The sequence below is a fragment of the Rhinatrema bivittatum genome, chromosome 1 (assembly GCF_901001135.1).
Source record: "Rhinatrema bivittatum chromosome 1, aRhiBiv1.1, whole genome shotgun sequence".
Lineage (NCBI taxonomy): Eukaryota > Metazoa > Chordata > Amphibia > Gymnophiona > Rhinatrematidae > Rhinatrema > Rhinatrema bivittatum.
This window is the reverse complement of record NC_042615.1, coordinates 592,377,698-592,405,095: the sequence shown is the minus strand read 5'-3', so window position 1 is coordinate 592,405,095 and position 27,398 is coordinate 592,377,698. Positions and strand designations below refer to the sequence as shown.

The 27,398-nt window shown below is 41.6% G+C and overlaps 1 protein-coding gene across 1 annotated transcript in view; it reads right to left on the bottom strand.

The window, feature by feature from the left end:
• FBN2 (fibrillin 2) overlaps positions 1-27,398 on the bottom strand; it is a 596,571-nt gene that overhangs the window by 102,928 nt on the left and 466,245 nt on the right. The window contains exons 42-47 of the mRNA XM_029619106.1: positions 26,890-26,958; positions 17,571-17,696; positions 14,678-14,803; positions 12,359-12,484; positions 6,398-6,514; positions 433-558 (exon numbers count right to left, since the gene is read on the bottom strand). Of these exons, the coding sequence (XP_029474966.1) occupies positions 433-558; positions 6,398-6,514; positions 12,359-12,484; positions 14,678-14,803; positions 17,571-17,696; positions 26,890-26,958 (690 nt within the window). The remainder of the gene's footprint in view (positions 1-432; positions 559-6,397; positions 6,515-12,358; positions 12,485-14,677; positions 14,804-17,570; positions 17,697-26,889; positions 26,959-27,398) is intronic.

Genomic DNA, 27,398 nt, shown 5'->3' with positions numbered 1-27,398 from the left:
GCTGAATCAGGTACTAAAAGAATTTTGGCTGTTTTGCATTTGCAATACTCATCTTTTTGCTATGTTTACACTGTTCTGAGCAAGCTTTCTCTAGAAAAGCGCTTTCTAAAAATGCATAAATTAATGTATATAGTGCGTGGAACAGAAATACATCTGGAGTCAATCACAAGGCTAGTCCAATGTGAACAATAAACTACGGCCAGAGTCAGGAACTGGTGACAGCACATAGCATGCCTTTTGTCAATAAAGCTCAGCAGGATTATTTAAAGGGAATGAGGCTCCCAGGCAGTCATTTTGTACTGGGAGATCACAGGTCTCTTGCTTTGGGCCACTCCTCCTCATGTTCTCCATTTTGCTATCGGAGTTGTAAGGCTAAGTATGCTGAGCACAAAGTGACAAAAACTGGATACCCCTACTTTGCTGTAGGCTTACCTATGCAATTTTTGCCATCCAGAGTAAGTTCATAGCCTTCATTACATAAACAATTGAAGGAGCCAATTTCATTAAAACACCGACCATTTCTGCAAACCTGAACAAAGGTGCTGCACTCATCGATATCTGCAAGACATAAGGGTATAGTAATACCATTTAAAGAACTGTAAGATACATCATGAAGCACAATAAATAACACATTCCCTCAGACAAACATATTCCATGGCAGGATGGACTAATCCTGCTCATGAGAGAAAACCTAATAACTTTGAAGCAGGAAGAGTAAATCTCCTTTCAGTACAATGCTGCATGTAGCACATTTAGACCAGATGGTGCAAGTTGTTTAGGGTGAATGCTACCCAATATTGCATCTGGGAAATTGTAATGCATTCTCACTAAGGCAAATATAAGCACATTATGACTGAGGCGCAGTTAACTGAGACATATCACATTGGATTATGAGTTATCGTTTCCATATCCTACCAAAAAAGCTACCATTTGTAATACCCTCAGTTAACATGGAACGAGCCAGTGGGAATCACTTTTCAAACAGCTGTTGAGTGGTGAAGCTAACCGGCTCATTTTAACCAGCTATATTCTGCCATAAATGGATGAAAATTCTCCTACATATGGACGGTCAAAATTTCAGACCACGGTTTGTGCAGTTGGACTCGTCTGTCTAAGCTCTGCTCCCCAGACGACCTTAACAATCACCTATCACCACTACTCCACCAACTGGACCTTACAGATCCAAACGCAGCACTTCGATCATGGAATACAATCACCGAAACTATAGCTAACAAGCTATGCCCTCCTATTACAAAAAAACCACACCAGAATTCCTCCAAAAGACAGCCATGGTTCTCCTCAGAACTAAGAAGGCTCAAACTCCAACTAAGACAAAATGAGGTTAAATGGCGCAAAAACCCAGGAACCAACACCCTTTTAATCTACAAATCATCTCTGCATCAATACAAATCAAGCACCTTAAGATCCAAGAGGGACTACTACGCCTCGAAGATACACAACCTTGTATTCGATGCCAAAGCCCTCTTCAGCTATGTAGCCAACCTCACACAATTAAACCAACCAGAGATTGCTCATGACCAAGCTCAATCGAAAGCGGAAGAATTAGCTCTATTCTTCAGCAACAAAATCAATACTCTTCTATCGCAGCTCCCCACGAACCCCACTGCTCCACTAACCACTCCTCAACCCTCAATCAACTACACTCGGTTAGAAGAACTTGACACAACGTCATCCACTGAGATCCAAGGAATTCTAAGGAAAATGAAACCTTCCTCTCACCCTTCGGATCACATCCCAGCCAAACTACTACTATCAATTCCAGAATCTATCTCCAAAACCCTGGCGGATATCATAAATTGCTCCCTTACACAAGGATTCTACCCTGACAACCTCAAACTTGCCTCACTCAAACCCCTTCTCAAAAAACCAAATCTCGACCCAAACGATTCTAACAACTTTAGACCGATAGCTAACCTCCCATTCATAGCCAAGATAATGGAAAAATTGGTAAACTCACGACTCTCAAACTACATTGAAGATAATAACCTTCTATTCCCATCACAATACGGTTTCCGTAAAACCTTAAGCACGGAAGCCCTCCTCATCTCTATGACTGACCACATCATCCTAGGCTTAGACAAAGGACAAGCCTTCCTTCTGATACTACTCGACCTTTCATCTGCATTCGATACGGTCAATCACTCCCTCCTCATCAACCAACTAACAGCCATAGGTATCTCAGGCACTGCCCTATCATGGTTCAGAACCTTCCTCAGCAACAGAGGATATAAGGTTAAGATTCATAATAAAGAATCCGCTCTTCACCCCGCGTCAGTAGGAGTCCCTCAGGGCTCATCCCTGTCTCCTACCTTGTTTAACATTTATCTGTTACCCTTATGTAAACTTCTCACTGACCTCAATCTCAAACACTTCCTCTACGCTGACGATATCCAGGTCCTGATCCCCATCGAAGAGTCGCTCGCAAAAACACTGTCTCACTGGGAAACCTGCCTCCAAAATATCAAACAGCTTCTCACAAGTCTCAACCTGATACTAAATTCATCAAAAACTGAACTTCTACTCATCACACCAGAAAACAGCTCCCTCACACACTCTCATCCTACCATACCAAATACTACACAAGTGAGAGACCTAGGAGTTCTAATTGACAATCACCTAAACCTGAAAGCTAACATCAACAAAACCACCAGAGACTGCTTTTATAAGCTCCAAGTGCTGAAAAGAATACGACCTCTCTTCCACACACATGACTTTAGAACGATTCTACAATCAATCATTTTCGCAAAGCTGGACTATTGTAACACCATCATGCTTGGTCTCCCTTCATCACACACCAAACCATTGCAAATGGTCCAAAATGCCTCCGCCCGTATACTCACTAACACCAGGAGAAGAGAACACATAACCCCTATCCTGATGGACCTTCATTGGCTGCCCATCCACTTCAGAATAATCTACAAGGCCATTCTCACCATTTTCAAAAACATCCATCAATTAGCTCCAATCGATCTCCATATCCCCCTCCGATTACACCATTCAACAAGACCGACAAGAGATGCTTACAAAGGATCACTTCAAGTTCCTCCAGCCAAAACTACCAGACACATCACGCTTAGAGATCGGGCATTCTCCACAGCCGGTCCAACTTTATGGAACTCCATTCCCCCGGATCTCAGAATGGAACCCAGCATTTCAACATTCAAGAAAAAACTCAAGACGTGGCTGTTCACGCAGGCCTTTCCTAACTCCAACATTATTTAACTCCCATCAATCAACTCGCTTCGCTAGTATTAGCGTTAATAGCCACCTCTTACAATGTTATTTATACAATGTTATTCATACTTATATATAATTATCTGATCTCCATTTTCCTTCTCACTCCAAGTTATTGATTCCTTGTTATATGTAATTGCTTTTCTGCACTATTGTTCAAATTGTAAAGTTTTATTATAACTGCACCCCTGTTTCTTGTGAACCAGCATGATGGGACTACTGTCTTGAATGTTGGTATATAAAAAACTTAAATAAATAAATAAAATAAATAAATAAGCTTAGTGCTGAAAATCAGCGCCAAGTGACTAAGTTTTAAACCCACTCTGGGAACATCCATAGAACCGCCTTTAGTTTCTTTTGCCAGGACAAATTTGGCCTCCTTGTAAATTTAGGAGAGCAAATTTTGCTGGTTAGTGGGGGAAAATTTTGAAATGTAATTAAACTGGTACATGCTCCGATGTAGTTTGCGTTCCTCCCAGGGTACCTTGCTGCAGATCCCTTAAAAGCAGAAGGAGTGGAAAATGACATATAGGAAATCTTTTTTGGTGATAGGTCCTGAGTTTTGGAAGGCGGCTCCATTAGATAATTTCAGAGCAAAATTATTATATTTAGAAAAAAGGTAAATAACATGGCTGTTCCCATGGACTCCTCTGATTTTGGGGTTTGAGCTAGTTGTGAAGGATGGAGACCGGGTTACAATGTGGGTTATATATATGGATCTTCATTTTCAGATTTTATTTTCTTTTTTTCTGGGAATTTATCTTTTGTTATGTACTGTTTTCAGGGACAGATTTAGGATTTTGCTATCCCTGTAAGGGTCTGTTACAGGGTGGTAGAGGGCGATTCTCTGCTGAATGAGATTCAGCAGAGCTGGAAGGCAGCAAATCTTAGCCAACTGGCTACCCCTAAACGTCTGTCACTCTAGGCACAAGCATGATTAGTGCATATTAACAAATCCAGGGCTGAATATTTTTATTGTGTATTTACTATGATGTACTGCACTGAGAAACAGTTTTTAGGATCAGCGGGACATAAATATTTTCAAATAAATAAGCAATCAATTTTTATCGTAATAAAATAAACAGGACAAAAATCAGTGTAAAAAAGGACTTTTTTGCACTAACATTTCTCCGGTTTTTGTTCGTTATAATAAACACTGATAAATTCCCAGGAAAAATAAAATACAAACTGAAAATGAAGATCGCTAGTTATACAACATAAGGGTGGAATATTTTTGGTGGGAGGGAACTGGTTAGGGGTGGATTTCTGATTTTTGTAATTTTATTTTGATGATTATATTGTTGTTTGATTTTGTTTGATATGTGTTTTTATGATGTTGTACAATGCTTTGGGCAGGTTGGTCCTGATATGCTGGTATATAGGTAAAAAATGAAATGTCTGTGAGCTTTGAGGCAGTAGCAGACTGTGTGGTGCAGCCACTGTGGGTGGTTGTAGAAGGTCAGATGCTTGCACCCTTCCGAGTCAGTGTGACCAGATTTCTCTCTGTTTTCCCCTTACATGCTTCCTTCCATCCTCAACCATGTCCTCTGTGAAGATCATTACTGACATAGAAGGCAGAGTGTTCTAAACATGCAGTCATGTCAGTTTTCAGCTCTCCTGGATCTCTCTGCTCTCCTGTGACCTCCTCTCATGGAATGTAGTAGTTCTCCCACTTCCTCCCTTTCCACTGACAAGCAACTCCCATGTGCCAGGGTTACTCGGATACCCTTTGGAAGCCAGCAAGTGAGACCAAGAAGAAAAAAAAACCTGAGCAATGTTCAGTTTAGCTTGCTCAAGCTATTTAGCTTGATCTCAGTAAATAGCATGCTCATGTAAATTAACACCAGGTCTTAACAGGTATTAAATAATATCAATTTAGCAATCTCTCATTAAATAGCATGGACAATAATCATGCCATGCTGTTTAGTATGAGTTTGAAAACTTCTCATTTGCAAGCAATGTTCTTTCATTTGTATGTGCAGGATCACACATTTTTGCAAGCCTGTGCAAATACCTCTTAGGGCCTCCTGCACAGCACACTATTTTTTAGCATTCACAAGTAGGCCTTACTATACATATTAAAATGTATTGCATGGGCTCCATGGACTGATTCTTTTTTACATACAGTCATAGTCATAGTCTCTCTTACAAACACACGCACACACACACACGCACACTCCCAGTCAGTCACACACACAACTTTATTCTCTCTCACATGCACAGAGTCACAGTCACTTTTTCCTCATGCTCACACATATTCAGTTAGTCACAGACATATCAGAGAATTTAGGAGCTTGGCACACCCTGAGATTAACAGTGAGAAAGGGGCAAGCCCCTCAAGCGTATCCTGGCATACATGATAGCATCAGAAATCACAGTCCAGATGCACCTTTTGTACAGGTTGGTTAAAAGAAAGGGAAGAGACCCAATTCTGTGGCACCTAAGTGCAGGAAATACATATTGGTATGGCAATTTCTAGAATTATCACATTTACTAGAAAGTTCTGAATAAAATCTGACTTCCTCGTTTTACTAGACTTTTCTCCCCTTCTTCCCCTGCACCTGCCCCCCTAAAAAAAAGTCCTGAGCACCTTAACACAGAGACACAATGCAGTGGGTATTGCCTCATAGTAAGCTTTAAACAGTCTGCTCAACAGCAGAGAACAGACTGTGTGTGCTACGAGTGGCCTTCGATCCTAACCTCCGTCTCCACAGGTGCATGCGGGTGGAGGGGGCAGGGAGTAAACTGCACTTTTCTTCACTGCTGACAACCCACTATTGGTTCATGCTTCTTCCATTTGCTGGCTATAATGGTCACATGCATGGCCTTGAGCCACACAAAAAACACTAACCTACCAGCTGCGCATCACCATTATAGACAAAAGTGCCTAGAATCCTAGTGAAAATTTAATTTCTCAGGAGATGCAAAAAAGGCAATCTTCAGTTTATTCTGCATAAGAATTCTAATTTATGGGGTAAAAGTTACTTACAAAGTAGGTGAGATAATTTACTAGCTTTGTTTTACACATAAATATGCCTCATTGCTTAGATTTTGTCTGTATTTCTGGGTTTTATTCCCATAAATCCATTCCACGAGATCCAGAAATTCTTCACAGAAAAATATTTTTCTTTATGGCACTTACCTATACAGTCGTTATTATGCGTGAGCTCAAATCCCGGGTAGCAGAGACAGTTATATGATCCTACTGTGTTTTTACAGGTCCCGTTTCCACAAGGCTGCCGTTCACATTCATCGACATCTGCAATGAGGAATTCACTTTTTCTTCACAACTGTTTCTAAATGTGCTCTGAGTAGTCACAACGACAGCATTATAAATCTTCCTGGTCAAATTTATTTGCTTCAGTTTACTCTTTTATACTTAGCTCCCACTTCAGATTTGTCAGGGGTTTCTCGAAAGTGGTTTAGAGTAAACAAGATGAAGTGGTCAATAATTTCTGAAATTATATTTCTTTCCAGCTGAAATACATCAACATGAATATCTTTTTTTTTTTTTTTGTTTAGAAAGTCTACTCTCTTGACAAATTTAGGATTTTGGCAAACTTGGTGAATACAAAATGGCTGTGGCTCAAAAGCTCTGCATAGCTCAGTAAGGAAGAAACTCCCTTTACACATGCGTTTAGGCCATACCCCTTCACCATTGCTAGAAATCATGTAAAGCATTATCCGTTTCATTATAATATGCATGAACTTCATTATCCCTTTCGTGACATGCAGAGCCGCTCTCCTGACATCACTATCTCCTGGAGCGCAGAGCACAGGAAACAGTGAACATGCTATCACTGTGATGTCAGCTTGAATGAACGGCAAGAAGCCAAAAACTACTTCACTCATCTCACTGACTCATGGCAAATGGTGATTAAAAAAAGAAAAAGAAACAGGAATCTTTAATTCTTCTTGGAAAAAAACATTGCAAGGAATAGAAGAAAGTTAAAGAGGCCAGCATAAAGGAATTAAAAAAGGTTCACCAGTATATGAAAAGAAAAGGGAAAAAAATGCTCAGCTTGCCCACTTTACTTAGAATTCACAGTCTAATGAACAATATTGAACATCAGGAAAGATCCATTCCCTTCATAAATACCACACACTGAACATGTCACACTATTAACATCATTCTCTACAAAGGCCATCCAAGGGCAGCCTACAGTGATAGTTCTGCAAAGTATAGTACTGCAAAACCTACTTTAGGAAGGTTAGGGGGACAGATCAAACAAGATGTATGAAAACTTAATTATGGATCAGTAATCCAGTTAGAATTAGTTAGAATTAGAATTAGTAATCCAGTTAGAATGTACCCTCCCAATCCCAGGGGCTAAGTGACTTACAAATAAAAACATACATAAAAAGTACAAGATGATGGGTCCCTGATGATGAGGTAATTACGTGATGTTCTGAATTTCACAAATATGGACTTTGTCAAAATGGGGACGTACCTAGAGGAAGAACTTAAAGACTGGGAGAAAATGTGTGAGGTGAAACAACATTCAGCCAAATTAAAAGGAGCTATTATAAAGGCAACAAATTTATATGTTAGAAAAGTAAACAAGAGTAAGAGGAAAAAGAAACCGATCTGGTTCTCAAAGGAAGTGGCTGAAAAAATAAAGGCAAAAAGAACAGCATTCAAAAAGTGTAAAGGATCCCGAAAAAGGGAACACAGGAAATAATATCTGGTAAAAATGAGGGAGATGAAGAAAAAAAAACAAAGAAAGCAAAAGCTCCAGCAGAAGAAAGAGTCGCCAAAGAGGTAAAGCGAGGTGACAAAACATTTTTCAGATATATCAGAGAAAGAAGAGAAGCCAGACATGGTATAGTGAAACTGAAAGGTGACAAAGATCAATGTGTGGAGACAGATGAAGAAATGGCAGAAATATTAAACAAATACTTCAGTTCGGTGTTCACTAAAGAAGATCCTGGAGCAGGACTGTTGCTGGGGTTGGGGTAGATGAAACTCCATTTACAGAAGAGAATGTATGGAAAGAGCTGGGCAAATTGAATGTGGACAAGGCCATGGTACCAGATGAGATACATCCAAGGGTACTAAGAGATGTGTTGGCAGGTCTGCTGAAGGAACTGTTCAATAGACCTCTGGAAATGGGAGTAGTGCCATGGAACTGGGGAAGAGTGGTTGTGGTCTCACTCCACCAGAGTGGTAGCAGAGAGGAGGCTGGAAACTACAGGCCGGTTAGCTTCACCTCGGTGGTGGGAAAATTAATGGACACTCTGCTGAGGGAAAAGATTGTGAACTATCTACAATCAGGTGGATTGCTGGACCTGAAGCAGCATAGATTCACCATTGGAAGGTCCTGTCATTCAAATTCGGTTGATTTTTTTGATTGGGTGACAAGAGATTTCGATTAAAGAAGAGCGCTCAATGTGATCTACTTGGATTTCAGCAAAGCTTTTGATATGGTTCTACACAGAAGACATGTGAAGAAAACGAGAAGCTTGGGAGTGAGCACCAAGGTGGTAGCATGGACTACAAACTGGTTGACTGATAGGAGACAGAACGTAATGGTAAATGAAACCTACTCTGAAAGAACCAAATTAAGTGGAGTGCCTCAGGGAGCAGTATTGGTACTGGTTCTGCTCAATATCTTTGTGAGTGACATTGTAAAAGGGATAGAAAGCAAAGTTTGTGTATTTGCAGATATGCCTGAAGGAGTAGAGAGAATGAAAAGTGATTTAAGAAAGCTTGAAGAGTGGCCGAAGATTTGGCAGCTGGGATTTAATGCCAAGAAGTGCAAATTCATGCATCTGGGATTTAGTAATCCAAAAAAGCTGTATGTGATGGGATGGTGAAAGACTGATGTGCACAGACCAAGAGAGGGATATTGGGGTAATAGTGTCTGGCAATCACCCAGTAAAAATGTTGCTAGCAATAATTTTTTATGGGTTATTATAAGGCTTGGGGATAACTGCATGGAGCGGCAGTTACTACCCTTAACAGTAAAATGGGGATAACCTGCACGGAGTGACAATTGCTACTCTTAACAGAAACATGGGGGTAACCTGCAAGGCGTGGCAGTTACTACCCTTAACAAACATGGGTGAAATCTGAAAGGAGTGGCAGTTACTACCATAAGAAGCTTGCTGGGCAGACTGAATTGACCATTTGGTCCTTTTCTGCCATCATTACTATGTTACTATGTATGAATATATGTTACCTACATATTGGCTCATTTTTGCTACTCTGGTGGTCAGCTCCGGGGCTATAAGAGAACGGTTATCATTGACTGAAGATGGAGCACCTGTATCACAAGCCCTTCACCAGTCTTTCAGTTTATCAATCCATAATACCAATGCAGGGAAATGTTCATCTTGCCAAGTCAGCATTTATCCCACAGAAGTGCTCTGGGTAGGTAACGAAGACCTAAAACCTGTTTAACTATCAGGTAATCCCAGAGACGTCAGCCCTTCCCTTTAGTTGTTAAGTTCGCAGACTGGGATTCATATTTGAATCTAAGCTCACCATCAAAGTTCAGATCCTAGTTGTGTTCAAGGCAGCATTCTTCTAACGGTGTCAACTACAACATCTAATACCCTTTCTTTGATAGCAAGGTCCTTGCCACAATCACTCAGACCTGCATGATCTCCCACCTCAATTACTGCAACACCCTACATAATGGGCTCCCCACCCACAGCCTGAAATTCATACAGAATGCTGTGGTGCAAACACTGCTGGGTATAAAAAGTAGAGATGTGTTTCAGGTTTTGCTATCGTGTCGAGCTTCGTTTTGGAGTCACCCCACTGGAATTTAATTTTTCCTGTGGTTCGGAGGGTTTTTTTTGGGGGGGCCCCCAATTTTCAGGTTAGTGCGCGCTAACTTCCGATAGCGCGCACTAACCCAAAAAATGAAATTTTCCGAAATTTCGAAAAAAATTAATTAGTTTTTTGGTTCTCCTGAACCATACCGAATTAGGCAATTTCAACGAAATTGCCTAATTCGGGGAAACCGAAAGCACATCCCTAATAAAAAGGTTTGAGAGGATTACACCTATCCTAAAACCCCTGCATTGGCTCCTGATAAATTATGAGCTAAGTTCAAAATTTTGGTCTTAGCCTTCAGGACCTTCAAAGGCGGTGTCCCACTTTCCCGAAGCTGCTGACTGAAACCATAATGTACATTCTCTTCCAATTGCTATGCTTGGTGCCACAAGCATGACAAACAGTCCTATTACTTAAAGAACTGCAACTTGCAACCACCAGAGAAAAGACCTTTTCAGGATCATTTTCAACTCTTTGCCACTGAACATCAGAGCAGAATCAAATCTGTCAGTTTTCAGAAAATTACTGAAAACATGGCTTTGTGACGTGGCCTTCTGAACATAGTTGACAGGCAGTCTACCTCTGAACTGAACTTCATGGCACCTAAGAAGGTGCCATGAATGTAATTTTCAGAAGGTAAATAGACTTTTTGCTGGTAAATGGGCTTTTGAAAATTGCTACTTTTATGCACAGAGACGGTAACTTTCAAACTGGTGCACAGGCACACTTTGGCGCGTGTATGTTGGTGCGCGCCCAGACATGAGGCCGTTTCATAATGAATGCGTGCACATTATAAAATAGAGTGACCGCACGCACGTGTGAACAATTCTAAGTGTGTGCGTCCAGGCATGTAAATTGGGTTTCTACTGCGTAAATCAGGATATTTTAAAACTGGCACGTGCCCATGCAATGACCAGTTTCAAAGTTTGTCCACTAGTTCACTCAGTATAGAGTTAGGTCCCCCAACTCCCCCTGGTTTAAAAGCCTCCACTCCCTCCAGTTACCCCAGACTCTTTAAACAATTCTGAAACGGCTGTTTTTTTTATTGTTGTTTACAGTTACACAGCCTCCACAGCAAAAGTAAAGTTACATGGCGTGCATCAGGGTGCTTAGGTATTTACGTACCCATCTCTTGGCCATGCCCCTAAATGCCCAAGCCTCACCCAGACCACACCCCTTTTTGAAACTGAGTGAGATATGCGCACTGTGGAAGATATGCGCACATCTGGGTGACGTTTAAAATTTGGTCCATGTGTGCAAGCCCAACTTGTGTGCGCATCCCCCAATCGATGTACGTGCTGGGTTTTAAAAATCTACCTCATAATGCCTTTGAAAATTCACTTCATCGGGCTGAATTGTCAAGAGGTTTTACATGCGTAAATGGGCTTTTGAAAATTGCTGCAATACATACTGGGGATCAGTAAGAAAAGTTATCCATCTAAATGGCCAAAGTGAGATTTTAAAACTCTTACTAGGCTACATTCTAGCTGGTTAAGTCGGGGCAGTTCCAGGGGTGAGCAATAGGCATTTCTAGGAGAAGCAAAGTTAGCTGGCTAACTCTTGCTGTGCTGTAGGGCAGATCTAAAATTGGGTGTATCCAGATAACTTAACTAGCCACTCGGTATCTGAATATCGATCCCACTACTTTTACTCGTATATCTTCTTTGAAAATTATCTCTTACCGTCTTCATCTTGGCAATTACTGCTCTACTGAATGTTACTATCGGCTGCTTTCCTACTTTGTCCAACTACTCTATTAATCCACTCCACTCTTATTTATTTCCAGTTTACCCTATCCAGGCCTTTCTTGATGTTGACTTCCTCAGTGTACATCTATTGATTTATTGTAACATGTTTTGAGCTCATGACGGAAATCGGGACATCAGATAAATGTTGATTTAATCTAATTGATATCTCTCTATATAGATTTCAAGTATATATCAAATTCTAATTTAGGCCTTAAGCAAATTCTGTCTCTTTAGTTATAAGTTTAACAAATTAAAAAAAAACAAACTATTAATAAGTCTATAAATTGGCCATGGTATGCAATTTCAAAATATTATAACTGTAGCATATGTGGAACTTACATGTTGACAATTGTCTTGATAACATTTTCATTGTTTCTCAACAGTTTCAGGTCAGATGATATTCATAATGCTAACTTCTATATAAAACAAAGCTAATCTCTAGAAGTGACTATAAAATGTAGTAGTTAATAATAAAAAGCTGTTTTAGTTGATTCCTGTGAATAATTAATGAAGGAAGGATCAGCATTTTCTGGACATCATGTATACAAGACAAAGCACTTCCTTTGCTTACCCATACACATGGTCTGGTCTAGAGATGCCTTGAAACCATTATAGCAGATGCACTGGTAACTTCCTTGTGTGTCCACACATAAGCCATGACTGCAAACATTAGGAATTTCCTGACACTCATTGCGATCTAAAACAAACATGAACAACACATGGTCACTGATTTTCCTTTTCCAATCACCTATACTTCTTTCCTCTTAAGTTACTTTGTAAAATCTGCTAATTATTAAAGACAAGAAGGGCTGGCAGGCTCTTCTATTAAAAGTATCCTGAGGGGGGCTAGCCAGGTGGTTCAGTAGCAAATGCTATGTACTAACATGCAGAAGAATTGGCTTAGGTTCCCAGGACTGGCTTCTTCTATCCTTGGTATAATGGGGAGGCAATATTCACAGCCCCGAGAGTAGAGGAGTCTCAGCCATTGCTTAACAGTGACACCTAGTGGTCAGATTTAGGATTAACATTATCTGGGTGCTGGGGAAGCTGGGGTTTGTGGCCCCCCTGGCTGCGGAAGGTTGCTCTGATGGTGATGGATATAAAAACAGGGTAAAATCTCACCCCCTAGAGTAGTTACATGTGAAAACTCATGCAGCTGGTTTGATCCAGCTGGAAGCCCAAACGAGGAGGAGGAAAATGCTAGTAAAAAAAAAAAGTCTCCTGAAAAGTCAGATGTTGGAAAGATTAGGTAGGCATATAGTATGGGGACATTAAACAAAACTAGTTGCCATTTGTCATATTTTTGAGTGTGAACTCTACCCTAGTCTGCAAAATGATTTCGTAATGAAAAAAGAATATGGTGTGTTTTTAGATATTGCGTTATTAGCAGAGGGTAATATCACCAACTATACTGTACTGCACTATGACATATCATAATAAGAGCAAAATGATCCTGTAGTTTAAAATCCCTCTTCCAAACATTTTAAACTTATCTCAGTATATGTGGGGAATTTGATAGTGCATAGCCTCCTTAAGAAAACTTCTTGTTGGAACATTCAGTAGGGTTGCCAACTGACTCCACTGTTTCAGGACAGGTTGATCCAGTCCTGGTTTAGTCTCAGTGCATTCACGAACCAGTAGCCCTACATTTCTTAAGGGAATCTGAACTACAAGTCCCTGCATGCAATGGGGTAAAGCCAGGACTTGATCAAACAGTCCTGAAAGGAATATAGCCAGTTGGCAACCCTGACATCCAAAGATTTTTTTTTTTTTAGGTCAATATTAGAAAGAGTTGTATGACTAAAGACAAATCTTATGGGTTGAAGCTTCCACCCATGCTCAGTGTGTACATTTTGCATGTGTGACCTAGTTGTGCACAGAAATCAAAACTGCATAAAAAGAGGCGGGACACGTTTCCGAGGCACACTTAAACTCTTATGTGCTTCATGCTGATATTCTGTGCTGGCCAGATAAAGTTATATGCATAAGTCTCTTTGGAAAACTAGCTGCCCCAAAGTTAGCCGGATAAAGGTATGCACATAACTTCATCCACAATATATTGAGAGGTCAATACTCAATAAGCCGGTGAGCAGGAAAGTTAGTCATATAAAGTTATGCATGCAATTTTACCTGAATGTTCAGCGGGACGTGTGCACACAATTCTGCTGCTGAATATTTCCGGAAGAAGTTACATGCGCAACTTTATCCAGCTAGTGCTGAATGACCCATGCTGAGTGCAGAAAGTTTAACTGTACCTCGAGCACACCTCCAGCCCTGCCTCTGTGCGCACAAAATGTACCCGCTGAACAGGGGGGGGAAATTTCAACCCTGAAGATTTGTCTGGTTAATTTCCAAAGTAAGCAGGACCCCTTTTCTGAATATCGACCTCTCTGCAGCAGATTTATCTGCCTAAGTCCCGCTGAAAATTTGAAAGTTATGCGCATAACTTTCCCACTTGTCAGCTTATTGAATATATATTTAAAATTATTTATTATAGGTTAATATTACACTTCAAGAATAAATGAGAAAAAAACAGCAAGCATACAGAAAAAATAATCAAATGAAATACAGTTCATAAATAAACTATAGCACTGCTCTGTTCAGCCTCTGAACTATAATAAAGGTCCAGTAATCATCCAAGGAAAAATAAAACACCTCTACATACAATGGAAATCAAATCCAAAAGAGGCACACCTCATGTAGATAGAGTTTACTGAATATTGACTTCTTAATTTCTGAATACTGAGTTATATTTGATAGTCTGAGAATGGCCTAAGAGATATAAAATCTAATACACAATTAATAAACATGACATTTTGTCTACCCCTCTGCTACAAAGGCATAAAATATACATGGAAGACATGAGATGAGAAAACAGGTGGTCTCTTACCAACACAGGCTCCATTGGGTGAGAGCTTGAAGCCTGCCGAACATTCGCAGCGGTAGCTGCCAGGGCTGTTGATGCAGTCTGCGTTTCTCTGGCAAAGATATTCTCCATTGCCACACTCATCGATGTCTAAAATGTAAGGAATTCTAGTTGAAGTGCTGAGCACCTCACAAGCACAAGAAAGTCTCTGTAGTCAATGGTAGAATGTTTGTAGCAGGGGGCACGGGGAATTACATTAGGGGGATGAACTGGCACTGCTACAGCCCGATGGGCTAAAATTGTTTTAAAATATTTAAGCTACAATTTACAGCAACAAAACTATTAAGACTCCTCATTTTTTCAAAGTGGTATATCATTTCTGAGGAGACAAAAATGTTTAAAACTTTTGCAAGCTTCTCTTACTTAGCTACACCCATTATTTTAAATCAGGCGCTGTTGTGTTGATTTTCATCAGAACCTCCTGAAGAAAGGCATAAACACAGCGGGCCGGATTTTAAAAGGGTTACGAGCATAGGGGTAGCTTTTATAAATCTGCGCACACGCGTACTTTTGTTCGCGCACCAGGCGCGAACAAGAATAACGCGGGATTTCAATAGATACGCGCGTAGCCGCGTGTATCTATTGAAATCCGAGGTCGACGCGCACAAGGCTGCCCAAAATCGGCAGCCTGCGCGCGCCAAGCCACGCAGCCTGCCTCTGTTCCCTCCGCCCTCCCCCCACCTTCCCCCTCCCTTCCCCTACCTAACTCCCCCTCCCTTCCCCTACCTACCCCCCCCCCCCCGGCCCTATCTAATATCACTAAAAAATCCTCTGATTTTTTAGTGATATTTCCTACAAACCCCCTACCTCTATCACGAAAGTTACGCCTGCTCGAAGCAGGCGTAACTTTCCCAACAAAGGTAGGGGGAAGGTTTAGATAGGGCCGGGAGGGTGGGTTAGTAGGGGAAGGGAGGAGAAGGTGCGGGGGGGTGGAAGGAACGTTCCCTCCGAGGCTGCTCCGATTTCGGAGCGTCCTCGGTGCCTAGGGCCACCACTAGGAGAAAACCTTGCCCGCACTCCACATACAATAATAGAAAGAGGTTTCCTAAAAGGAGGGGGGATTGAGGTGAAAAAAGGGTCACAGGGTTTACTGCAAGACAGCATAGAAAGCAAAAATAAAATTTATTAGGAGAAAGAAATGAACCTAGGACCACCACCAAAAAGGAAAAAAAATCCCTACAGTTATGAATGTGTACTGCACGTGTTTAATTCAAGTTTCACATGCTTTAGATGTACACAGATGGCAAACATATATTCCAGCAGGAGGTAACCAAGAAACAGACAAGTTAATATTCTAAGAAATCTGTCTAGTACTGCTGCTTCAACTACTAAAGCATTTTTCATCAAATCCCATCACAATGGACATATAACCTTCAAATACGCTTGTTTTATATACAAGAGGCCAGTGATTTTTAGGGATGTGCATCGTTTTTTTGACGGATGAAAATATCATATGATATTTTCTAATCCGTCAAATATTGGGGGTCCCCGAAAACGATAGGAAAACCCTACTAAATTTTTGTGTGATTTTCTTATCGTTTTGGAAGAAAGGGTACACAGAAAAAAAAAACCCCAAACCCACCCCGACCCTTTATATCTAACTATTTACAATCCCCCACCCTTCCAACCCCCCCAAAACTTTCCTAAAGTACCTGGTGGTCCAGCGGGGGTCCTGGGAGCGATTTCCCACTCTCGGGCTATCGGCTGCCACTAATCAAAATGGCGCCGATGGCCCTTACCATGTGACAGGGGCTATCGGTGCCATTGGTCGGCCCCTATCACATGGTAGGAGCAATGGATGGCCCGCACCATTTTTTAAGATGGCACCGGCCGTCCATTGCTCCTACCATGTGACAGGGGCCGGCCAATGGCACCAATGGCCTCTGTCACATGGTAATGGCAAAGGGTCACGGTGCCATTTTGTTTACTGGCAGCCGATGGCCCGAGAGTGGGAGATTGCTCCCGGGACCCCCGCTGGACCACCAGGTACTTTAGGAAAGTTTGGGGGGGGTCGGGAGGGTGGGCGATTCTAAATAATTAGATTTAAAGGGTCAGAGTGGGGTTTTTTTTTCCGGCTCGGGACAGCCGAAAACAAAAACCGTCCGGACCGTGGGAAACGGAATTTCCCGTGGGTCCACGATCCCAAAACTGGAACCGATTCTGGCACCTGATTCACATCTCTAGTGATTTTCATGAATTATCTTTATTCATTTAATCTTCTCAGCAGCTTTTGAAACTATTGACCTTAACATTTTACTTGTCACTCTTTCATCACTGGATTTCCTTGGTATTCCTTATGTTTATTATCCTAGCATTGGACCTGGGCCCAGGCCTGGCCTAGACGTTGGAACTGGACTGCGATGCTGGATCCCAGATGGAGTAAATTTCTCTTATAAATCCCTTTCCTAGACATAATTCTGTAATTTAGGAGTTTGAATCCTCTGATTTTTTAGTGATATTTCCTACAAAATTACCAGCAGAAGTTCAGGAGATTGTGACATGCAAATCCCCTACCTGAATCAGTGACTCATCTATTCAATGGTCATTTAAGTACCTTCAAAGTAAGGGGTCTGATGATCTTTTCAATTTCCTGGGCTGGCAGCTCAAGTTAAATAGCTGCATTGTCGTCTTTTATTTTTTTTTTCTCTGCTACAGTTCACCTAAATGGTAGTACGCTCAAACCTCCATCTCTTGTGAGAGGGGGTTTCACAGTATTGATATGATTTCAAAAGGTAGAATTACTCAGTGATCAAATATGAGGAAGAAATGCTTTCACTGGTGCAAAATAATTGGATTCATACTGTCAATGATTTCTCTAAGCAGTGTAAAAATGGAAGAGAGTTATAACTGAAATCACCTTCGCAAACCAGAAGCAAATCATTGTAGCTGAATCCTGTAGGGCACTCGCAGCGGAAGCTGCCAATCTGGTTAATGCAGACGCCGTTTGCACAGATTCCAGGAATCTCTCTACATTCATCGATATCTGAAAGTTAACACACATTAGTTAAGACTTCCATAAATGTACCATGTAGACTTCTAGGGAGGTGGCCCTTCCCAGGATCTGGCAATAATTCCCACTATTCAACAATGCACTACTATGGTAGCAGTTAACAATCTTAAGGGTGAAGAAAAAGGAAATCAAAATCTTTTGCAGTCCTGGAAATCCAATCCAGATCTGGGGTACTGGGAGACCCAGGTACAAAATATAATGGATATTGAAAGATTAACGTTTGAGCTGCTTAACAAAGGTTTCAAGTTTCATCAGATATGGGGCCTATACCTCGACCATTACGGTATTGACTAAGTTCCTGAGGGCTTACATGGGTGGAAAGGTTCTTGCTATATCTGGTCATCTGGACTTGTACGGTGCTCTATCATATTTAGATTTGTAATATGCCTGATGTGTTTCTGGTCTATTGTTACTATTTCTGATTGCTGAGTTTTGTATGCTTGAAAATGGTTAAATAAAGAGTTATATAAAAATCTTTTGCAGATTCAGAATTCTGTCATGAAGGAATACATTTAATAAAATATCCACCTTCAGAATATTTACAAAGCTGCTGCCTTAATAATGACATAACTTCTGTTTCCAGAAATCTTTCAGGGCTGTTCTTTTTTATGTATTGGTAAACATGTAGTACAGAACCTCCTCAGTGTAATACAGAACACATTCAATATTTTCAATAGGGAGAGAATTACTCATCAAGGGCACATGACTGCTATCAAGGATTAATCTAGAGGATATTAGTAGAAATGACAGGACTCTAAAATTGCAGCCTACATTTTTTTTGGGGGGGGGGGGGCAATTTGCAAACAGCCTGTCTGGTTGCAAAAATATGGGAGCTTCTAGCACATACTTTAAGCAAATTTTCAAAGAGAAACAACCCTGCTAGCATAAAGAACGCATGCTAAAAGCGTTCATGTACTTTGTAGCAGGCGACTAGAGAGGGTAAAATAGTACCCATGCTATTTTTCTCCCTAAAGAAAAGCTAATAGTAGATTATCTAGGTAAGTGTAATTAGCTGTTCTAGGTCCTAGGAAAACTTAAAATAGAATAGAACATGCAAAGGTTCTGGAAAAATATTAAGCATGTAACACTGGTAACAGAATCTAAAGCAAAGTTGATGGTTATAAAAAAGGCAATAAGATGAGTGCATGTAGTGGGGGGGAGGGGTAATGTAGTGACATATTAATAAAAGTTCAGAAAGAAATCACATAGGAAATTTGTACAACAGATGCCATGACATGTTCAGCACTGTCAGTTTTGGAGAAAAGAAAGTGAAAATAAAGAAGGATTATTGAATTGCAGGTGAGAACTTTATAACAAGTGTTGCAGGCAATTAATTTTGCTCAACATTCAAATACAGTTCCATGGTAAGATGTATTTGTTGGAGAGTCTACGGAACAAGGATTGTGAGAAACCCCAAAGAGACAGCACACAAGTTAATACAAAATACAGAAGGAAGACAATTGAGATTCTGCATGGGAAACAGAGGTACTAAAGGCAAAGAACAACCCTTCTGTGAATGAGAAAAATTAAAAAGAGGGCTTTCAGCTTTATCACCAGATTATTTGATGAAAGGGCTATATAGTATATAAGAAATACCATGCTGGATCACACCAAAGGTCCATCAAGCCCAGCACCCTCTCTCCAACAGTGGCCAATCCAGGTCACAAATACTCAGCAGGATTCCAAAGAATGCATCCAATCCTTCTTACTCATATCCAAGGATAAGCAGAAACTTTCCCAAGTCTACATGGCTAAGAATGGTTTAATAACCTTTCTTCCAGGAAGTTGTCTAAACCCATTTTAAACCCAGCTATGATTAGCACCTTGGACAGTAACTTATTCAGGTGACCATATGTCGATAAAGTTTAACCACACTCTGGGAATATCCTTAGTACTGTCTCTTTTTGCCTGGCTAAGTTTTGCGTGGGCTACAATTTTCCCAGAGAAAATTTGCCTGGTTGGGTGTGTGTGTGTGTGAATTTCTGCAAGATTTGTCTGGCTAATTCTCAAAGTTAGCCAGGCAAAACTTTAATGTCAGCCATATCAACCCATAGTAGATGATAGAAGATAAAGACCAATTGGTCCATCTAGTCTGCCCAGCCATAGAAGATCAACCGCCACACAATCAAGATATATCCCAGCTGCCAGCCATAGATTAACCGCTTGTAGGACATCGCTCCTTATAAAAGTCAGTTTTTGTTTGTTTCTTCTTTGGTTCTTTTCAATCCTAGGTAGATGAGCATGCAAGTTCAATACATAGTCCAGCATCCTGCTCCTGTCCCATGTCTTATCAAGTTTTATAATAATCCAAATCGCTAACAAAACTAGTGAGGCTGTTGCCGGAACATTTGGCTGCCTATATCCGTATGACCTTGCAGGATGAAAGGAACAAATTCAGCAGAAGTGCTGTATCATGTGTGACATTCTTGGATAAGTACAAGATGGGGGTTGGGGGGAACGGAAAACAAATGATGGGACCTAACTATAAACACCATACACAGCTTACAAGAAATGGAAATCTCAACCAATCACCGAAAGAAAAAGAAGTACAAGGAAGGTTAATAAAACCTCAAGAACATGACATTATTAAATCATAACAATTGCAGCAAATGGAAATATATGATAGAAAGGGAAAAAAATGCATTCTGAAGAGAAACTAAACCAAGCTGGAGACATACAAAGCTGTTAACGTGCCTTAACTATGAAACTATCCAACAATGAAAGCAGCAGGGGGGCTGTCTAATAAAATTAAAGTAAAAAAGGAAGAAGACTGAACGCTAAACAATTATTAATTACAAAGCAAGTTTGCTTACTTGTAAACAGGGTTCTCAAGAGACAGCAGAACGAATTAACCATTACACATGGGTGATGTCATCCAACAACACCGACAAGGATCTAGCTCTCAAAACTTAGTAGATCTTTACTGAGCATAAGTGGGAGTTCCCTTGTGCAAATGCTGCCTCAGGAGCCCCTCAGTCTCTTTCAGAGCTCAAATTTTTGCAAGGTAGTCAACTCTCCAGGGAGGAGGGCAGGTAATAAGAATGGCTAATTCATACTACTGTTTACAGAAAGCAAACTTGCTTTCTCCATTGACAAACAAGATTAGTTAGCTATTATGTGTGGGAAGTCTCAAGATGAAAGTTGTAACTGGAAGCACTTAGTAAAACAACCTGGCACAACCAAGTGGAGAATGGTCTACTGGGTTAACAGACTATGCAGAACTGTTTTGTCCAAAGTTACTGTCTCTCCGGGACATGCTGTTCACAGTAGTGGAACGGGAAGGTATGCACAAATGACCAAGAAAGAGACTTCTACCAGTCAGAGGGGGAAATATCTGGCAATAATTCAGAATGAACAAAGTCCACTTCAACACTTTCTGATTCAAGAGTGGATTCCCCTAGATGAAGAGAATCCATCACCTTATGGTAAGGATTTACTGTTGTGTTTCCCGGCCGTGGCAGGCCCGCAGCCAGCTTCACTCACCCCCAAAGCCCGGGTCCTGGGCCTGCCCATCTTCTCTGGCAGCGGTAGGCAGCCGCCTACATGCTCGTGTTCTGCCTGTACTCCCAAGCCCCTCCAGTATTGCTGCGGTCTCCTCCGGTCCCGGCCTGATCTCCCCACGTGCATCGCGGGGAGATGCCGCCACCTCTTAGTTTTTGGCCTGTCTTAGGCATGCACCTTTCCTGGCTTTAAAGGGACCGCAGCGGGAAAGCCTCCTGCAGCTCCGGATGATAATGTCATTCAGCCTCCGTATATAAGGTGGTCCCTACCATTCAGACTTCGCCTTGCAACAGGTCTCCATGCTTTCTGTCGTGTGCTTTGTTGCTGTTTGTTCCAGTTCTTGTTCAAGTACCTGTTCCTGCCCCAGTACCTATTCCAGCTTCCTGTGCCTTCTGCCCTTCATGCTGTTTGTTCCAATTTCTGTTCCAGTACCTGTTCCTGCTCCAGTACCTGTTCCAACTTCCTATGCTTTCTACCCTTCGGACGGATCTCTCTGGCTTTGACCCTTGCTTGAACCTGACCTTGTCTCCAGCGCCTGCCCTGACCCTAGCTTGGACTTGGCCTTGTCTTAGGCTTCTGCCTGACTTGCAGTCCGGACTTAACCTTGTTCCTAACCGTGCTGCCTGCTTTAGTCTGTCTGGACTTTGGAACCCGGCCTCGTCTTCAGCTCTGCTGACTTGGGGCTGGTATTGGTGAAGCTCCAGTTGGCTTCTGCTTCCTGTTTGGCCTCGCTTCCCGAAGGTGGGGACCCTTGGGGGTTTTCCCCACCTGTGGTGCCAACACCACCTCGGGCCAAGGGTCCACCTCCCCAACACTTACTCCCAACTCCAGGAGCTCATAAAGAGAGGTCTGCATGTTGTGGGACTTAGAGCAGTCACATTTTGTGGGAAAATGTTTTCTATTTTGGACAGGAGTGGTTCTAATTTCCCTCTCTAGCCTCCAGGGCTGAAGAAGGCTAAACAAATTCTTCACTAGATTTGACAGCTGGGCCTCCCATAGCCTGGGGCACCTTTTGTGCTGGGGTTGGAGGAGAGAGATCCTTTTCAGGACACATATTGATTCATCATCACTAAGAGCTATCTGTACAGATTTGGAGGAACTTTGTGCCATAGCTGCTACGATGGTAGCAGCTGGCTTCGAAGCACTACACATTGATGGTGTTGACACTTCCCATCACACGGCACTGGATGTGACTTCTGCCACACCTTAGTTGCAGCAGTCGAACTCCAGGACTTATGCGCCAAAGTACTCCAGTAGTACTGGTGGTGCCTTGGTATGCCATGCCGAGCAGGTCAACTGTGCCTCAGAGAGTGCACTTTGTGCCAAGGACAAGGATGGTACCCTGGTCAGCCCAAAGACCAGATACAACAAATGGCTCAGTGCCAGGGGAATTTTTGTGTCATGAAGGACAGTGGGACCTGTGCAGATGGGGGCTCTGTCCCAACTTGGCATTGAAGGGGGAGGCCCACTCCGGCGGAACCCTGTGCCAATGGTGTTGAATTTTCTTTTGGCTCTGAGGAGGATAGCCCAGAAAGGGGTCCTTCATATTGTTTGGGTGCTCTTCTCAGTGCCTTATCTGGTGCCATAGGATTGAGTAAAATACTTAACCCTGATTTACAGCAGATCCGGAAATCCAGCATAAGGGAGGGGAGTCTTCCTGTGCTTGCAGGATCAGGATGGGGAAGATTCCCATTTTGACTTCCTGTGTCAAGAGTCCAGCAATGCCTCATTCCTAGACATAGAGCAGTTCCACTGCCCAGACTCATGACCTGGGGGACATCCCACCAAAGCTGTGGAAGTTAGAGAAGTCAGGATCCTGGCTTAAGTAATGGAAACATATAGCATGCCAGGCTCTGTAGCTCAGTGTTGGGAGCATTGGTCTTGTAAACCAGGGGTCATGAGTTAACTTCTCATTAGAGCCTTCAAGTATCCATGAGCATATCCAAAAAGACAAACTGTTGCCTTCCTAATGTTCGCTTTATCAAGTACAACCCTTATCAAGTTCTTCAACCTGCTGGCACAGCTACAAACCTATTTTAGTGGAGGAATAGCCTAGTGGTTATAGCAGCAGGCTACAAACCAGGAAAACCAGCATTCAAGTCCCACTGCTGCTCCTGCTGACCTTGGTCAGGTCACTTTACCTTCCCTTGTCTTAGATACAAACTTCTGGGATATGCATCAAGCTGTGGTAGTGTTAAACATTGTATACCATACATTAGAGCTATATCACTTGATATACATGATATTTTAAGTCATATACAAAAGGCAAATTAAATTTAATGTGGACAAGTGCAAAGTGATGCACTTAAAGTTGAATTTAAAGGCTAAAGAATTTAGGACTCTTCAGCTTGGAGAAGAGATCACAGAGAGGTGATAATATAGAGGTCTATAAAATAATGAGTGGAATGGAATGAGTAAACATTAATCAGTTTACTCTTTCAAAAGGTACAAAGACCAGGGGACACACATTGAAGTTGCTAAGCAATATATTTAAAACTAATAAGAGAAAATATTTTTCTACTCAATGCATTAAGCTCTGGAATTCATTGATGGAGGATGTAGAGAAAGCTATTAGTGGAGCTGCATTTAAAAAAGGTTTGGACAAGTTCCTGGAAGAAAAGTCCATAAACCATTATTAAGGTAGAGTGGCAGAAATCCACTGCCTATTCATGGGATAAGCAGCTTGAAATCCATCTACCCCTTGGGATCCTGCCAGGTACTTGTGACCTGGCTTGGGCACTGTTGGAAACAGGATGCTGGGATTGATGGACCTTTGGTCTGACCTAGTATGGCAAGTCTTATGTTCATGAGAGACATCCAGAATTCATAGATACAGGTCTTGCAACTGCAGAGCACGAGCCATGAACGTTTCTGAACTCATCTCAAATTGTTCTTTCACTTTTCATCTTTTTAATTTTTCTTTTAAGAACTTAAAGTTCTTTGTGGGGGCTGCTGAGGCAGCAGCAAAAAAAATGAAGAGCAATGATGCAGCAACAGACATTAGGCCAAAAAGCTGAAAAATTCTTGCGAGAGAGATTGGAACAGGTCCGTGCAGTAGCTTGGATGAAAAAAGACTGAGGGGCTCACGAGGCAGCGCATGTAGGAACTCTCATGCATGCTCGGTACATTTTACTGAGCTCTGAGAACTGGATCCATGTCAGCGCCATTGGATGATGTCGCCCATGCGTAACGGCTAATTCAGGCCCTCTTGTAGACGAAAAACTGTCAAGACGCACAATCGGCAGACTGCCACTAATACTTATGCAATATAGCCTGTCAAAACAAACATCCTGACAAAAAGAATTTCTTAATTAACTATCTCCCCAAACTTTTCTCAGATATATTTAGCTTCCTAAGTTTGTTTTTACTTTTCAAAAACCACGTGTGTATCTAATTAGCTGGGAGCATGTTAAGGGGGCCATTCTCAAGCTACCAGCATAGCTGCAAAGTTCTTGTGGGCTTTTTATTCACGGACTTTGTATGAATGTTCAAAGTGAAAGTGAGTGAATACTCTCACTAAGAAAACCATCTAAAGGAAAAGTAATCTGCAGAGATTAATGCCTGCTTTTCTGAGCAACACTATGTGAATGGTTATGAAAATCCAAAACTATGTGTTCAGTTTTCATCCCTGACTTAAGTCTTCCCCGGGAACGTCTCTACTTCAGTGCGGTAAAAGTATGTGCCTTAAGGAATAATGCATGCATGCACTTTTACCAACATACAGGGAGGACAATTTCCAGATAGCCAATGTACGAATGGAAATCCTTTGAAAACTGCCTTCTTGGCTGCGTCCTATAAAGCAAGGCTAGAAAATATTTATGAAATCAGAAAAACAGAATAAAAAGAAAATTAAAGGAACCTACTCTATCAAAAAAGAAACTCTAAAACATTTTAGGGTGCTTTTACTGTGTAGTTGTCTGGCTTTTGTTGGAATTGCTTCCATTTTTTTTCTATTTTTCTCATTTAATTAATATTTATTTTAGCCAACCACTGAGTTGTGTTTGGAGAGGGCAATTTCCAAAGGCTTTTATCTAGATTAAAAAGCTTTGATAGCAAGCAGGGGCTTCCTCAGTGCATGCTCGTTTAGTCAGTTTAAAAAAATTGATGGAGTAAACAGTGCATGCACTTTGGGATTTCCTAATGTATGCATGCTATTCCCTCATTACTTACAGTCAAGTCTTAAAAAAAAGGTTCCCGTGTAGCTATCTTCAGACACCCTCTATACCTGTGAACAATCAGGCTTAAAAAAAAAGTCCAGAAGGCCATTCACTGACTCCCACTCCTTGACTTTTTTTGGACAGAAAGGAGACAAGGAGGGTATCCCCACCACATATATTTTTTTTTATTATTCTAAAATGTATAGACTTAAGGGAAATATAGTCTATACATTTTTTTGTGATAGTTGGCAAGCAGGGAGAGAGTCAGGAGATCATTGCAGAGATTATATTTAAAAACCTGACAGTCAGCAGAGAGGGATGGAGTGCAGGGAATAGGTGTATAGGGATTTTTTTCCATACTTGACAGCTGGCAGGGATAGAGGGAGTGGAGGGAATGGCCATAAGGAATTGGTTTTAAAAAAAAATAAATTATAGTTTGGAGGGTGTGGGGGACTGTTCACGAGGTTTTTTTTTTTAATTATAGTCTGAAGGGAGGGTGACTGGACAAATTTAAGATTTGCTATCGCAGTGCCTAGATTTAGCTGGCCGTTAGGAGACTAGCACTAAAAAGTAGCACCAGCCACCTATCTCCCCTTGTCCTAATATCATCCCCACCCAGCATTTGACCGGCCAAAGTTAGTCTCCTAGTGAATTTTAGAGGGCTAAGTTTAGCAGGTTAGCCCAGCGCATTTTCAGAGGTTTTGATCTATCCATCTAAATCCTTACTTTGTAGTCTAGATTCAATGAGAATTGACTGCTTAGTGATTAGCATAAGGGCCATCACCCCAAGCTGTACAGAGATGAGGTTGGCCTGGGGGAGGGAGGTTCCCCTCCAATGACGAGGCTTGCTGGCAGGGTACCTCTCTCAAGGACAAGGACACACATTAGTGGCCATGTAAATATTGAAAGGGTTTCCACCACCACTGTCAGGATGAAGTGCAGGAACCCCATCCTCAGACAAGGTGCACTGTCGCGCACCAGCCCTCATGCCCCGGGCAGCAGTCACCCCTTCCAACAGCCCTGATTGGCGTACAGTTCCCTCATTACTTTTCTGTACGTTAGCACATCTGGTACCACGTTAGCTTATTAGTAATGAGCTTTCTCCATTCAGAGCCTGATTTAGTTCAGATTTTTCTCCCATTCTGTGTCTTAGGGAAAAGATGTTTATGAATCGGGTCCTTTGCATCTACTAGAAATATCCTTGGTACATCTTGCCCACTATAAGTTGCAAATCATTTTCAGATACATGCTGTCATCATCACTTAATTTTAAGTTTTTATTCCAACTTCTGTCTGTGTTACTCCATCACCTGTCTCATCTCTAGAAAAGCGCTCAAAGCACTGAAAACTGATTTAGGGATGAAATGAACAAAATAAGAAAATGTTATCTGCTCTAATACAACATATAGCTTTAGGCTTCCACACTCTGGCATTGTTTTCTAAATTTTCAAACATGAGGATTGCAGAATTTTCACGGATGATTTCAAAATAAGTTCTTTCTGAACTTACCAACAGCTTTTCCTGTATGGATGTCAAAGGTGAAGCCAGGGATAGATCCACACAGAGCTCTAAAATTAGCTGTAAATATAATTTAGGAAGATAATTAGATGTGATATACAACAAAGACATATACAGTACCTAAAGAACATGGACCACCCCTAATAATGATCAGAACGGTTAGTGATAATAAGCAGTCCTATTGCAGTAACGTAGTGTTATTACATTTCAGAGATTCACCGGAGGAGGTTTCACGTTGATATTGGAGTCCGGGTGGTGGGGAAGTAGTTTGAGGATGAGGGCCTGGGTTTTGGGTGTGTGTGAGTGAGGAGGAGGAGGGGATGCTCCCAAGCTAACCACCCCTTTCTTTAGGGCTTAGTGTGGGAAGGGGAGACGAACCAAGCAAATTTCCTTTTATGGGGGTGGGAGGGAGGCTGGTCCAAACAAGTATTGTTATGTTTGGTCAATGAAAAATTTAAATTGAAGTTACCGTATTTTCCGGCGTATAAGACGACTGGGCG